At 50.9% G+C, this 14,390-nt stretch overlaps 1 protein-coding gene across 20 annotated transcripts in view; it reads right to left on the bottom strand.

Moving 5' to 3' along the window:
* Positions 1 to 14,390, bottom strand: part of ARNTL (aryl hydrocarbon receptor nuclear translocator like) — a 106,932-nt gene that overhangs the window by 12,635 nt on the left and 79,907 nt on the right. For 13 of the 20 annotated variants that reach the window (XM_045484567.1, XM_045484577.1, XM_045484566.1 and 10 more), the window contains 6 exons: positions 13,271 to 13,428; positions 11,568 to 11,647; positions 7,099 to 7,191; positions 5,828 to 5,945; positions 3,455 to 3,604; positions 579 to 825 (listed from right to left, as the gene is read on the bottom strand). In XM_045484567.1, coding sequence (XP_045340523.1) covers positions 579 to 825; positions 3,455 to 3,604; positions 5,828 to 5,945; positions 7,099 to 7,191; positions 11,568 to 11,647; positions 13,271 to 13,428 — 846 coding nt within the window. The remainder of the gene's footprint in view (positions 1 to 578; positions 826 to 3,454; positions 3,605 to 5,827; positions 5,946 to 7,098; positions 7,192 to 11,567; positions 11,648 to 13,270; positions 13,429 to 14,390) is intronic. The other 7 variants (XM_045484570.1, XM_045484572.1, XM_045484575.1 and 4 more) reach the window with 1 other exon arrangement.

Below are 14,390 nucleotides of genomic sequence, written 5' to 3'. Positions count from 1 at the left end.
GCCTCCCTCTCTGCTTTTATCTTCTTTTTTTCCTTCCCTTCCCCTATGTTCATCTGTCTTGTTTCTTAAATTTCCCATGAGTGAAATCATAGGTATCTGTCTTTCCCTGACCTATTTCGTTTAGCGTAACACACTCTAGTGCCATCAAGCCTGAGGAATTTTTAACTTCATTTTGATGAAATTAAACCTTGAACAGCCATATGAGATCACCACAGCCAAGGACTACTCCATCAGACAGCTCAGGACTAGATAATCTTCTCCAAGCCCTACATTCCGGAATTCCAGTCACTGTAGTGGCCCAGGAACAGTCCACACATTCAGATAGCATATACCATGCCTACTATTTCTCTTCTGGCCATGGACAAACCACTCTACTTCACCATCTCTACATGCCAAGGACATTAAAGGGAAACATCTCTGTATTTATGATGATATTCCGAGAGGTCTCAGTTTTTAGCAGAGATCCCCATCACTTCCTTCTCTCTTAGAAAGCCAGCTGATGGCCCAGTCTTCTCTGCTTCACTCAGAGCTGAAAACCTTGTACCATTCTTGTTCAAGGGTAACACACAGACTCTTACCTCTGGTCTACAAAAACAAACTTCCCGTCTATCGCGTGCCGAGACACATATTCCATAGACTTCACCCTGATTTCCCCGTTCACCGGCTGTGGAACCATGTGAGAATGTAGTCGTCCGATTGCGACAAGGCAGCTGAGATTACAGCCCTCGTTGTCTGGTTCACTGTCTTCATCCAGCCCCATCTTTGTGGGCGGCCAGCTCTTCAGATACCCTGTGCTGTGGATGGTGCAGAAGCTCTTTCGATCTGCTAGAAAGCAAAATCCGTGGTCAGTGTCAGCACAGCGCCCTGTGCGCGGACACAGGCAGCCTTGGGTGGGCTGGGATGCCAGAAGGGAGTCAGAAAAATAAACAGAGCTTTACTCTCCGGAAGTGAGACTCTAGGGGGAGAGGACGACACAGAAATAGACAACTATCATCTGGTGTCATATATGCCGAGCAGGGCCGGTTATGCCGAGGCCGTCCCATATACCAAGGAAGAGGTATCTAAGTCTACCCGGAGAGAGGAGGCTGCCCAGGAAAACAACATAGGAGGTGGATGGATCAAGAAGGATGAGCACTGGCCAAGGGACTAGAATGTGCGGAGGCTGAGAATGTTCCAAGGCACGGAGGTGCGCCCTGTACAAGAGACAACAGAGAGCTCTGGGTGGTTCAAAGGGAAAGGGCAAAGCTGAAGCCTGTCTCCAGCTGAAGACACAACACAGATTGAAGGGCAAATTGGGGCAGATTACTGGGGTCTTAGACTATTTGCTAACAAATGTGTTTATGAGATGGGCAGTGGAGAGCTTCTAAAAGTATGTAAGTGGGGAAACAGCAAAAGCAAATCGTACTTTGGACACCCGAGAAGCAGAACGATAGGTAAACTGGAAGAGACTAAGAACCAGGAGGAAGACAAGCATGCACCGAGAGGTGATGACCACTGGACTCTGGTTCCGCAGTGAGGATGAGGCAGGGAAGGATGTGGGAGAAGTTTCTGAGAACTGCTGAGATTTGGCATGAATATCAAAACACTTGGTATGAAAGAGAATGAAGAGAACGCCAACAGTTTGGGATTGAATTAGCTGCTGGTGCTATTCGCGGAGCCAGGGGAGAGAGAATACAGAGTATGCTTTAGAGAAGAGGGAGAAAGGTTTCACTTTGGGACACACGGAAGACGGGACACCTGTGAATTTCATCAACAAATCCTTATGGGGTGTTTCCCAAGCATCAGGTCTGTGCTAGTTACTGGGAAACTGGGAAACCAATCAGACGTGCCACCATGGAGTTTCTAGTCCAGTGGGGGAGACAGATTTCAAATAAACAACTATACCAATAAGGGCACAAGTGCAACTGCAAGAACATGCTAGAAAGAAAATCTGTAGGGTGTGACAGGAAGACGTAAGGCGGCCTGAGGGAGTGAGTGGCAGACACTGATGCACATCCCTAAAGGACCAGCTGAGCTATCGGGCTGAAAGAAAGCTGGTGGGGGGGGGGTGGCATTCCAATCAGAGGGGTCGGTGCGGAGAGACCCTGGATAGAAAAGGGGGGTTGGCATCGAAAGGGAGTCGGCAGAGCTGAACACAGGAGTGCTGGTAGGAGTGGAGGGTGCGTGGTTGTGTTCAGGACTCTCAAATTTCCTTCAAGAGCAGCAGGCAACCCTGCACAGTTTGGAGCAGGAAACTGATAGAAAGACTCGCTTTACAAAGATCATTTTGGGGGCGCCTGAGTGGCTCAGTCAGTTGAGCGTGTGACTCCGGCTCAGGTCATGATCTCACGATTCGGGAGTTCAAGCCCTGCTCCAGACTCTGTGCTGACAGCTCAGGGCCTAGAGCCTGCTTTGGATCCTCTGTCTCCCTGCCCCTTCCTTGCTCACGCTCTCTCAAAAATAAAAACTTAAAAAAAAAAAAAAAAAAAAAAAAGGTCATCTGGGGTACTATGTGGAGAGATGGAAAGTGTAAGGAGCCTACTTTGCTGGACGTGGGGAGAGCAGAGAGTGGCCCGGGTCTGAGTGGTACGGTAAACAGGGAGGTAGATAAACATACTTCAGAGAACTTCTGCAGAAGGAATTCATTGTGGCAGGACTTTGTAACTGACCGGATGAAGGGAGGGAGTAAACCCAGCTGAGGGTGCCTCCCCAGCTTCTAGTACGTGCAACTAGATGATGGTGGGGCCATTTATGTCAGGGGAAGCTCACGTGGTCACTTTTACACAGATCAGGTTTGAGATGCCCTTGAGCTATCGGAGCAGGTAGGTTTAAGAAGTTAATTTGTGGGTCTGGAGCTCAAACTAAAAACCTGGGCTAGAAATACAAACTTGGAAGTCACTGGCATCTAAGTGGCGCCGTGGGCTAAAGCGGCAGAGGACATTACCTATGGATCAAGTGCAGATACAAGGGTGGCTCAGGACGGAAGAGGAGCCAGTGCAGGAGCTAGGAGGAGGGCCTAGAATGGCAGAGGATGGGGGAGACGAGAAGAAAGGGTTCGTGGAATCCTAGGGAAGACGACACTTCAAGATGGAAGAAGAACGAAGCGTCCATTGTGTTTCGCAACATGAAGGTCACTGGCGAATTTAGCCAGAGTATTATGGTGGATTGGTAGGATGCTCAGGAAGTGGCTGGGAGTGTGGCTCAGAGAGTTTTTTCTCAACCACATTAGAACAAACAGAGTTTAAACCAAGGAAGCTCTCCCACAAATCTCTGTCATCGTGACACCCACCAGGGCTTTCCAATCTCCTCTGCTCCCCAACGGCCCTACACCCACAGTGGGGGGGTGGGGGGGATTGTGGCACACTGGCCGCCGTCCTGGGATCTGCAAGGCACTGAACCAACGCCCCGCTGAGCACTCCAGAGCAGAAAGCCAGCCTGAGCTGTATTGGGATTTTAAAGGGGTGAAATTGGTTACCTTTTTTCTTTGAGCAGGTTGAGGGGAAATCCTTGTCTTCAACCTTTACCGAAGGCCTGTTACACTTCATCCTACAGAAGAAAGAACGTCGTGCTCCAGAACATAATCGAGACGGCCCAGGGGTTATATCTGTCTTAACTGGAAGTCCAGCTGCAAATCAATACACAAAATGTGATAAACCGAGAGTAGTATTGTCTGTCAGGAGGGGGAGTGTGACCTGGACGAAAGCCTCTTCTTTCCCGCCTCACTGTTTTAGGTGACGGGAGAGTAACATTCCTCAGGACAGTTCAGGCCTTACGAGACGCGTGGGTAAGTGCGGGTCAACTGAAGTGTTTCCAGATCCCCCAGAATGCAGCCACTGGACAAGTGGAGTTGCTCTGGGGACGAAAAGAAATCTAGCATGGGGCTCCCGTCTGGCAGGAGCTTCCGACGGAGAAGGGAAATGCAAGTTCCCCATGGAAAGAGGAATCATGCCAGGTGATGTAGGATTAGTGCCAAATCGATGGCAGAGACGGTATGTGTTTTCCAGAGAGGGAGCTTGGGCTGGCACTGGAAGGATGGGGAAGATGTGGACACTGGAGTGGGAAAGAGGACGCAGAACGGCCTCAAATTCTCAAGCCTGGCTATATGCCAGAGGCCCCGGGGGGGTTAATCAACATAGGTTCCGGGACCCCGGTCTAGATCTGGCTACTGAACACGCGCAATGTGGCTATTCTTTAAGTGTGAATATACACAGGCGTTCAAAGACTATACAAGATAAAAAGGCCTCATTTCGAGTTACTGGGTTAAATTTTAAATCACACGTGTGGCTTATACGTGTGGTTTGCTCGTGTCTCCACTGGCCTATGCTGTTGTGCACCAATTGGTCGCTGGAGGGGGAACAGGACTACGATCCTGCCATGACCACCGGCTACTTGTCCCCAGAACGCATCTGGGGAAAACGAGCGGCCACTAGAAGAGGGGCGGCCAGGGCTCCCCCTGGGCCTGCCCCCCCCCCCCCGCACCTCCCACAGGGCCGCCCTGCCCTGTGATCGCCTCCCAAATGCACACAGCCTGGCCCACCCCCGCCCCTGCTCGTTTCGCTCCACAGCCGGAGCTACACCTCTGTATCCATCCAGAAACGTTTGCCCTGCTCTGTTCCTCTCTTCACCTGGCACACAGTACTTCATCCTTTCAAACCCACCTCAGTCGTCACCTACTCGGGGCTGCCTGTCCTCACGCCCACACGAGAATGAATCATCTATTCCCCAGGCCTGCTACTCCTTCCACGGCGGTACCTGTGCTGCAGGCTGCCGTCTACCTTCTCCTCTCCCTGACTCTATGGTAGGAGCCTTAAAGGCAAGGACCAAACATCATCATCTTCTTCTCCTCATGTCACTAAAAAATTTGCCAGGCCAGACAGGTAGCAGGGGCTGCGCCGAACTCTTAGGAAGACGACCGCCTTAGCGTCAAGGATGGTTTAAAGATTCCTCTGGAGGTGTCACCCTCTGGGAACGAAGCGGAGAGTGTGGAAGCAGGAAAGTGGTCGGGCCTGACTGCGCCGACCCACAACATCGCAACACTGGCACTGGGCCTGCTACATGCCAGGAACTGCCCCACAGGCTTTACGCACGTTCGTGTATTTAATCCTCACAACATCCCGATGAAACAGGTACTATTTTGTAGATCGGGAAGCTGAGGCACAGAGAGGTGAAGTAACTTGCTCATGGTCACACAGCTTGGGAAATGGTGGAGCCAGGAAGTGAGCCTAGCACTGTGATTCCAGACTCCATCCTCTTAACTGCTAGAGTCTGCGGCCTCCCACGAGACTAAGACTGACGGGAGGAGAGCTACCGGGCAGGCCTCACACCGGAGGCCCAGGAGGGCTACGGGAGGGGGAAGCTAGGGGAGGATGGGAGCAGTGGTTCCGTTGCTGCAAGAAGGAAGCCGGGGCAGGCAACTGATGAGGAACAACCACTTTGGTCAAAGAATCTTCGATTTAAATGTCAAATTTTATTTTAAGAGGCTGCAGATGCGTAACTCAGGTAAATAGAGGTGATGTTTCCGGGGGGGGGGGGATCAAATCGCACTGGTGTGAGCCCTTTAAACTCAGAAGCATACAGTTGTGCACTTCTAGATTCTTGGGGGGGAAACGACTGAAAATCAGAAAGAATCAAAGGAGCTGTTGTTCCTCTCGGTGAATTTGGACGCTGAGTTGTTTCTCTTTTATGTACGTGCAACAAAACCGAGACAAACACGAAGGAATGTAGATAAGTGCATTTAGCCAGAGACCCAGATAAAGGGCAGAGGAGGGGGGCCAGAGGCCGAGACCACGGGGCACATGCTGCGGTCTGAGTGGCCCCAGGAAGCAGCCGCAGCCTCTCCTGTACTCACTTTTTGCATCTATGAGCCGCTCCCGGGGCGCCGTGTCCGAGGAGGAGAGCTGCTCCTTCACTTTGGCGATATCTTTAGGGTGCAGGTAGTCAAACAAACTCTGGCCAATCAGATCGTTCTGCGGGGAGGAAGCATTAAACCGGCAAGTCAACAGCTCGTGGTGTAGAACTTCCCCAACCAGTGCCGTGCCTTTATTTTGTATTTCTAAGCGTGAGAGTTTCAAGCATTTCAAATGTGAGCACGTACACGTGTCCAATCGCTTTGCCTAGGTATAGACACAGGGATGAGGCACCGGGAGTTTGGTTGTGATAACACAGGAGCAGAGAAGGGCTTACTTATATTTGTAATTATATAAATAGCTCATGCTCCTCCAAGGCAGGAATCTTTCAGCGGAACGCGTTCCCCGTGATTTATTTCTGATGCCCACGAATGCCCGTGCAGGAACACAGGGCGTGGGTGCTAATTCTAAGCCTTTCCGTTCTGAAACAAGCTGTGTCAGACTATGTGCCGCGACAGCCTCATTCTTTGCGGAGAGGATAAAAACTTCCTTCGTCACTATTCTCTGAGACCAAAAAGAGCAAGACACTCTGGGGGACCTGAAACGTTAATTTCTAATTTATGTGTTATTTTGATTCTTCAGTTACCAGCTTTCCACGCAAACACCAGCATGTGAATGAGCGAGTGGGTGAATAGACGAATGGGTGGGGGAATAAGAACTCCAGGGACAGAAGAGGTGAAAAGCGCTGCTCTAGAAACTTTCATAAATGTTTATCTTATCTGATCCGAAGAACAAATCATAAAAGGTAGGGGTTATTGCAATCATTTTCTCTTAGGGGAAGCCAAGGTTAAGCAGAACGAAAAAAGGGACACCTCATCACACACACAGTGTGGGTGGATTCCCATTTTTTTTATCCTCTGGTATTAGATTATCTGCCTTTCCTTGCTGGGCAGCCCCTCCCCCACTCCCTGCCCCCTTTAGTTGCGGGATATTCATTTCATCGCAATAAAGCATAAAGCTGCTGGGGAGATCAGCGTCAAACCCGCCAGTGAGGGAAGCACGGAAATCCTAAAAGCTTTTTCTACATTTAAATTCATTTCTCGGTGAAGAAATTAAGAACTTTCTGGAAGAAGCCTTGGGCTTGGGGGTTACAATACAAGCATTTTACACGACTTGTATATTCTAATTATTCTGGAAAGGGGCGGGGGGGGGGGGGGGTGACCTCTCTGGCGGCTGTGAGGCTGCCCGCCACCTACAGACCCCGGAGCAGTACCTGGCTGTAGTTGAGGATCTTGAAGACAGACTCTGAGACAAAGAGTATCTTCCCTCGGTCACATCCTACGACAAACAAAAATCCATCTGCTGCCTAATCAGGAGAAATGGATAATCAATTTATCACACTTTAGGAAACACGATCTGTAATCACTCTGATCGCAAATAAGGATTTCTTTGGTACGTATCCAAAGCACGGAACTGCGCTCATCCACCGTAAAATTCTCTCCACGGCAGACATATCTCATCTAATGACTACAAGGGGACAGTCCAGCTGAAGTCATTTCTTCAACGCTGAATTCACTTTAAGAATTCTCCTTGGAGAATATGAAGGTCCGGCGAAGTCCTATTTTATTGCTTTAATTGTAACGGTCTGTGCAGAATCACAGACTCTAGGATTGGAAGGAAACTTTAAGATCAAAATCCCCTCTCCAACATCCTGGCCACCATCTGTCCTCAACTTGGACACTTCCACTTACAGAGCACTGTCTCAACATTTGGGGCAGTGTGCGGTTTGTTTGTTTGTGGTTTTTATGCTGCGGGTCTGGGGAGGCGCTGGGCAACTAGCATTGTTTTTACCCCCACCCCCAAAGGATTCCAACGTACACAGGGTTGAGAACTGCTGCTCTCAAACATCATTCCTCCATCCAGGGCCGGGCTGCTTATATCCCGAGAGAGACAAAAAAGCAAAGCCAAAACTTCCCCCCTACGTTCTTTTTACCTCTTCTTTACTTTAAATACAGGTAAAAATCTGAAGTCCCAGTGAAGGCAGGTATGGAGACAAGATGCTGTTTTTTGGACTGAAGTAGATAAATACCAAAGTGTCCGAGAGCTCAGGCTCCATGGTGTACATGTGTGTGAATCCTACCCATGAGTCTGCAGCTGGACAACTACCCAGCTCCCACAGGGCTCCCCCCACCCCGGGCTGGGGAGGCCACATACCCGCTCCTGTGCTCACCCCTACAGTTCTGATTCAACATCTTGCTTCGTTCACTAGTCCTTGGTCTGTTCTTTGGCCAACCCTAGAGAAACTCTAGTCCCTGTTCCACAGAAGGGCCTTTGGGGATGCAACTGAGTTCAAAGAACTCAGAAATGAATTCATGTGCCAGAGGCCCAATAATGGCACATGCACCTGTGCGGAGACGCAAGCAGGAGGGGCCGAATCGCTGCGGCTGAGAACGAGGGAGGCCGCTCAGCCGGACAGGAGCTGCGGGTGGGCTTTGCCTGAGCTGGCCCTCGGTGCTGTCAGGGGATGACATCGGGGCAGGGGACGACAGTGGAGAGGAAGAGCCTGTCCCGGCCCCATCTGCTGGAAGCCCCATTCTGTCAGAAAATAAGGTATCAATAACTTTGCCTTCCCTGGCAGCCCATCTCACACCTAGCAAGAGGAGTGCTTTGGGGCTTTTTGTTGATGAAGTGAGGTGCCACAAAAGGGGCCTGTGACATCCTGGAGGCAATGCTGGGCCTGAAGCCCTGACCTGAGCAAAGTGAGTTTCAGCACCTCCAGGGAGAGAGTGGGCTGCGGAGGCCAGCGTAGGGGAGGCTCAAAACGTTCGGGCTTTCACTTCGCCACCAGGGGAAGGAGCCGGGACCCAGGGGACAGCAGACGAGCAGAGACTAGGAGGAGGCCGCCAGCAGGGCCGGGCCATAGGAGGACGGGCCATAGGAGGACGAGGGCCGGCTCACTCTCGGGGGGAGGACAGGGTCAGTTATAGGGGACACAGAAGTCCTGGGGGGGTCTGCCTGGTTTTCAAAACATGGGGGGAAGGGCGAAAGATCCGGACGTTACAAACTAATCCGGCTGACCCCTCCCTGACACGCTCTTTGCTGAAGACATCCTGAAAGCTCTTAATAAAGAAAGCAGTCGGCTGGATTTGCACTGGTAAGCAAGAACAGAAGTCCACCTTCTGCCGCCAAACGTGTCAAACCCCAGCTGAGCGGACCCTGCCTTCTGCTGAAGCAAATTCCTGGGACCTGGGCAGGAATTCCTGGAAGGGGCAGGCGTTCTGTGGTAGGTCATAGCCACGGACACGTGCCAGGGAGGGGAGCGAGGTTCCAGCAGGGAAGACAGATCAACGCTGATGCCTTTGGGCACAGAGGCACAGGAAAGGCAAGGCTAACACGAAGCATCTAGCTGAAGCAGCACTGAAATCCTTGTCTCACGCCCTGATGACGTGGGCATCGGATACGAAATTTAGAGAAGTTATTAAGCATTCGTCATTACAAAAGGAGCTGATTCATATATACTATATACATAAATATAGAAAAATATATAGATGTGTTATATACAACACGAACTTCACGTGTTTTACATATAGGCGTTCATGTACCTATATATGTACATGTACCTATGTATGTAATTTTTTTTCCTTAAAAACAGCAAATCAGGAGTATGGCAATAGGGCCAGCCACGTTAATTCGTGGGGCCCAGTACAGACTGGAAACGCAAAGGCGCTTGTTCAAAAACGAGGGCCTTCCAGATGCCAACAGCAGAGCGCTAAGCCAAGCCCAGGCCACATGAGGCCGCGTAGGTTATGCGCCCGTGAAGCCAGCCCCGGTGGTCTCTCCAGAGATGCTGCAGACAAGGTTTACGTCTTCATTCAGCAAGGCCCCCCTGAAAACAAGGACATCTTCATGAAGAAGGATGGACAGAGGCGGGCAGATCTGTGTCTGAGTAACCATGCCCTGAGGGTGGTGGCCAAAGGGCCACTCCGAACTTGTGGGGACGCCCTGGCCCCCGTCTAATGTGTTTACTGCTGACTTGGATTTACCTGGAATGGTGCCATACACATAAAACAAAGCCTCAACAGGATCTGTTGTGTTAGTGCATGAAAGACACAGAAGGCAGGCCTAGCAGATCTATTAAGTCACAAGAGGCTCCAAAGGATCACGGACAATAAACTGCAATGTAGGACCATCCAATAAATAGATTTTGACAGAAATAAAAGAGAAGTTCAAAAGAACTCAGTGCACCTATACGGGATGGAGAACACCTGGCCGAACAAGAATCTACACATGAGACGGGGAGGGACAGTAGTACAGCTTCCCAGAGCGTGGCACTCATATGATGGCTCTTTGGCAAAGAACGCACCAGAACCATTCCACCCCAGGCCAACCAGACCACAGCTGAAGTTCTGTGCCACCTCTAAAGGAAAATCTAGCCAACAAATGTGGCTCTGCAAAGTGTGTGTGGCAAATGCTGATGGCGGGCCAATTCCTAACCCCCTTCTCTCTTGCTGGCCACTGCCACGGAGACTGGACAAATCTAAATCCTTGGCCTGAAGCTAAGGGTGATCAGGTAACATCTCCTGGAGAAGCTGACATCTACGATGAAGCTTTCAGGAAGGTGTATCCTTTCTCGATAGGAGGGACAGCTGGCCTGGACCCTCCCCTGCCGCTGGTTTCTGGCTAGCGGCCCCGCTGAGGAAACAAGCTGTACGCTGGGTCAGCAGGGCTGTCCGAGAAGACAGAAAGAGCCTGATCCGTCTGCCCTCGTTGAACCACTGCGCAAACCCCTCGTGGCCCCACCGCAGGACCAGCTACGTTTGAGAAACGCAACCGTGTTTGTTCATTAGGTTGTCTGTTCCTTGCAGCGGAAAGCTTTCCAATTCAGACAACCTATCAGGAGGGGACGGATAGAGAACGCTGGAGTGAACACACAGACCAGATGCACAGAGGACCGGAAGGCAAAGTAGAGCCGGAAACGAGGGTGACGACGGAGTAGCCTGTATCCTAAGGCTTGGCAAACGCCTGCTCAAAGAAACGGGCCCAGATGCCGTCAGGCCTTAGCAAGCAAGGCCCACCCTGGTTGTGGGGGGTTGGAGGCTGCTATCACTCCCAGTGAGATTTTTCTAGTTTCCTTTTTACAGTTTGCAAGAGGACGTGTTTCTGAATCCAGTTTGTTTCTCTTTAGTTTCCAAGTGGACCTCACTCTCGCCAGAGGCAGACCTAATGCTGCACGGCACCACCTCAATGGCCTCTCTGCAGAGACGAGCAAGATGAAGCAAGCGCTTCAGTCAAGAGGGGAAAGCCTCACCTCCCCCATTTCTTCTTCTCCTCGGGCAGAGGAGTCTCTGGAAGCCCTGTTGCTTTGATGGGATGCTGGCGTAAAGATGCACGCAGAGGCTTTGTGCTAGCGGTTAAGTGAGAAGGGAAATTCTCCGTTGTTATCAGTCTCCGCCCCTTTCTAAAACCTTCACTCAGGAATGGGATGCTTAACCACCCATTTTTAACAAAACCCTGCGTCCTCTGAGGCACAGGTAGCCCGGGCCTTCAAGCTTTGTCTAGGCAACGGTAGAAGGGGAGGAGAAAGACCCCAGGGAAGGAATGTGAAGACCGTCCAGACAGACAGACAGAGGCAGAGACCAAGTGGGCCTCCAAAGGTGTTCAGACATCAAATTCCCACACGTGGGTACCTCACTCAGAAATGTGTCAAAGTGTGGATAAAACCATCGCCTCGCTGCAACATACCCTGAGAATGAGGTGTTTCAATTCATCATCTGACAGAAAAGTTGGTTTGTAGTTCGCTTCTGTGTATGGATTGGTGGCACCTGAGGGAGGGGGAAAAAAAAAAAAAAGAGAGAGAAAGAGAAAGAGTTGGTACCCTTTCTACTCAGGTGATGTCTCGTTCCACGCCACTGCCTCCAACCTTCCGGATGTGGCCAAGTCCCTACCACCCGGGACTGCAATCTTCTCTTCTTTCTCCTCAACAGACACAGGGGGCTAGAGGGGGCTTCAGACAGAACCCACCATTGCCCACGGGGGACCTGACGAGTTTGCTCTGGTCACTGTACGGGAGCCAAGAGGTAACAGACGGAAGTAAAAATCTGTTTCCACGAGAGAAGGCAGCTCTGGAAACCAACCCGCAGAGGCTCCCGGAAGGGTCCCCTCCTCCCAGGATCTACATTAAACGGGTTGTCTAGCAGTCCCTCAAATCCACGCTCCCAGCCTGCCTGGGAAATCATCCAGTCTGCCAGGCCCTGACTAAGTGAATACATTGTAGAAGTCATCTAGTGGGAGTTCTTCACCAGGGTGAGGCAACAGAGCTTGGCACTCCTCCCGTGAGCCACGCTGGCTCCTCTAGCACGGAAAGGGGACATTTAAAAGGCTGTCCAGTCTGGCATCTTACAGAACAAGGCCAGCAGCGAAGGACCTGGAATCTGCAGAATGGTTAGAACAGCGAAGCAATAAAATGGAAAAGATCCGTAACCATTCAAAGTACCGTAGTGAAGGAGGGAGACAGGATGGGTCTGGGATTTTCAGATCAACCAACAAGGCACATACGGAGCCGCATCCCTGTTCTTTACGGTAAACTCGACGTTTGTCACTCATTTCCTTCCGCTTTAATAAGACTTAGCTTCTAGTAATCGAATCTCTATCATCTTCACTAATAGGAAGCTTTAGATGCCATTCTCACAGCACAGGACATAACATGGCCATGTCTGAATAACACTCAGAAGTCAGACAAAACCGACCACTTCTTATTTCTGGTGGCTTTGTGGAAACATAAAGACTCAAGTCTTTTACCACGCAGGTCACAGGTCTGACTAAGCACCCGCTTTCAAATTTCCTCGGACGGTCCAAGACTGGCTATGGAAAATGCCAGGAACAGCATTCGCTGAAGTTGCCCGATACACCGCAGATTCCTCCTGTGGTTTGGGTAAGTCACTTCCACATTTCTGCTTGTTTTCTCACCCGCCCCACATTCAGAGAAGAAGGAAAATTCTGCCTCCCTCACAAAGAGTCTATCTGGCTTGGGAAAATTCCAGGAACATGAAAATATCATCAGTGTTCATCCCTGACAGTAAAACGCAGCAAGAACCATCAACCAGTGACTCACTCTTTAGAGGAGCCATGAATTCTCCTCTTCAAAACGGAAACGGACTTTTCTGTGTCACACTGTATGGGTGGGGTCCAGGCACACACACATGCCAAATGGACACCAGCAGTGTCCTCTTTGACGTGCGTGTAAGCCTGATTATCATGTACACATGCAGACACGTGCACACAGCACAGCCTCTACCCGTCACGTCTACTGCTGGAAATTACATGCCTGTTACTCAAGGCTACACATTGGCCAACGACTGACAGTGCCTTGGGGACTCGGGAACATCCTAGGCCAGGGTGCTAAAGTTTCTGGGCAAAGGCATGAAGAATAAAGCCCCGGGTCTCACCTCGTAATGTTTTCATGTGCTGAACAGCCATCCTTAGCACAGTGAGCTTATCTAATTTCCTGGACATGGCATTGCACGTAGGTACCAAAGACGCCAATTCGTCAATAAAACTGTTCATTTTGTCCCGACGCCTCTTTTCAATCTGGCTGTGAGCTTCCCTGAACAACAACAGGAAAAATGATTTCTATAAAACGAAAACGAGCCTCACGGAAGCGATGACAAAAATAAGTTAGAACTGCTTTCGACATTCGCCGGACTGGGGCACCTTTAGAATTTGTACAGTGTTTTGAACTAGACTTTTCTACTGAAGTCACCAGAAAAGTGGCTTCACTGCCAGGTCAGTATTACTATTTTTTATGCTTAGTTCATATTCAGAGACATAAAGAAATGTCTTCTCAGAGTTAACTGTACTGCTCATTTCTCATTTCTTTTCCTCTTAGCCTCTGTCAAGTTGGATTTTAAGACGGGTGTAGAAGGAAAGTGAAGGGAGGTGGGGAGTGCAAACAGCAAAGCCTCCAGCACAGCCACTGGGGGGATCCTGTGGTCCCTGGGTGATCTCTGGGGTCTGTGAAGACCCCACCGTGCGGCCTGTCAGAGACTCCCTGACCGAGTCACCAGGTAACGGATGCTGCCATCTTTGGACCGACGATGACCCCACCAAGATACAGCAGATGCCCCATCTGTCCCAGGAGCTTCCTCTGAAGGCTGTCACACTCCCACCTCCCGGGAGTTGCTGCCTGCCGAGGCAGGAGGGCGCATTCACGGGCACACACACTTTCCCTGACTGGCTTACCCCTGCCGTTTGGGACTGTCCCCCGTGGCGGCACGTCAGCAGTGGAAATGGAGTTCGCTGCCAGAGCAACGGGGCCACCAAGCAGGACCTCCCACCAAGGCTGGGCTGAGAGGGGAAAGCTACCAGTCTCGGGTGAGTGCAATTCTGCAGCTCCGATTCTGTGTCATGACACAGCCTCGGATGGCCCCGGGGCTACTGCAGGAGAGCGGAGGGCCCACACGGATGGGGTCAGCGAGCATGGCTAACGGCACAAAGGACCAAATTAGAGAACCTCCTCGAGGGAGCAGGCAGCCCCCACGCCTGGCCTTGCGGTGCAACACTGGCTGC

Source organism: Leopardus geoffroyi, chromosome D1 (assembly GCF_018350155.1).
Source record: "Leopardus geoffroyi isolate Oge1 chromosome D1, O.geoffroyi_Oge1_pat1.0, whole genome shotgun sequence".
NCBI classification, from domain to species: Eukaryota; Metazoa; Chordata; class Mammalia; order Carnivora; family Felidae; genus Leopardus; species Leopardus geoffroyi.
This window is presented reverse-complemented; position numbering and strand designations above follow the sequence as displayed.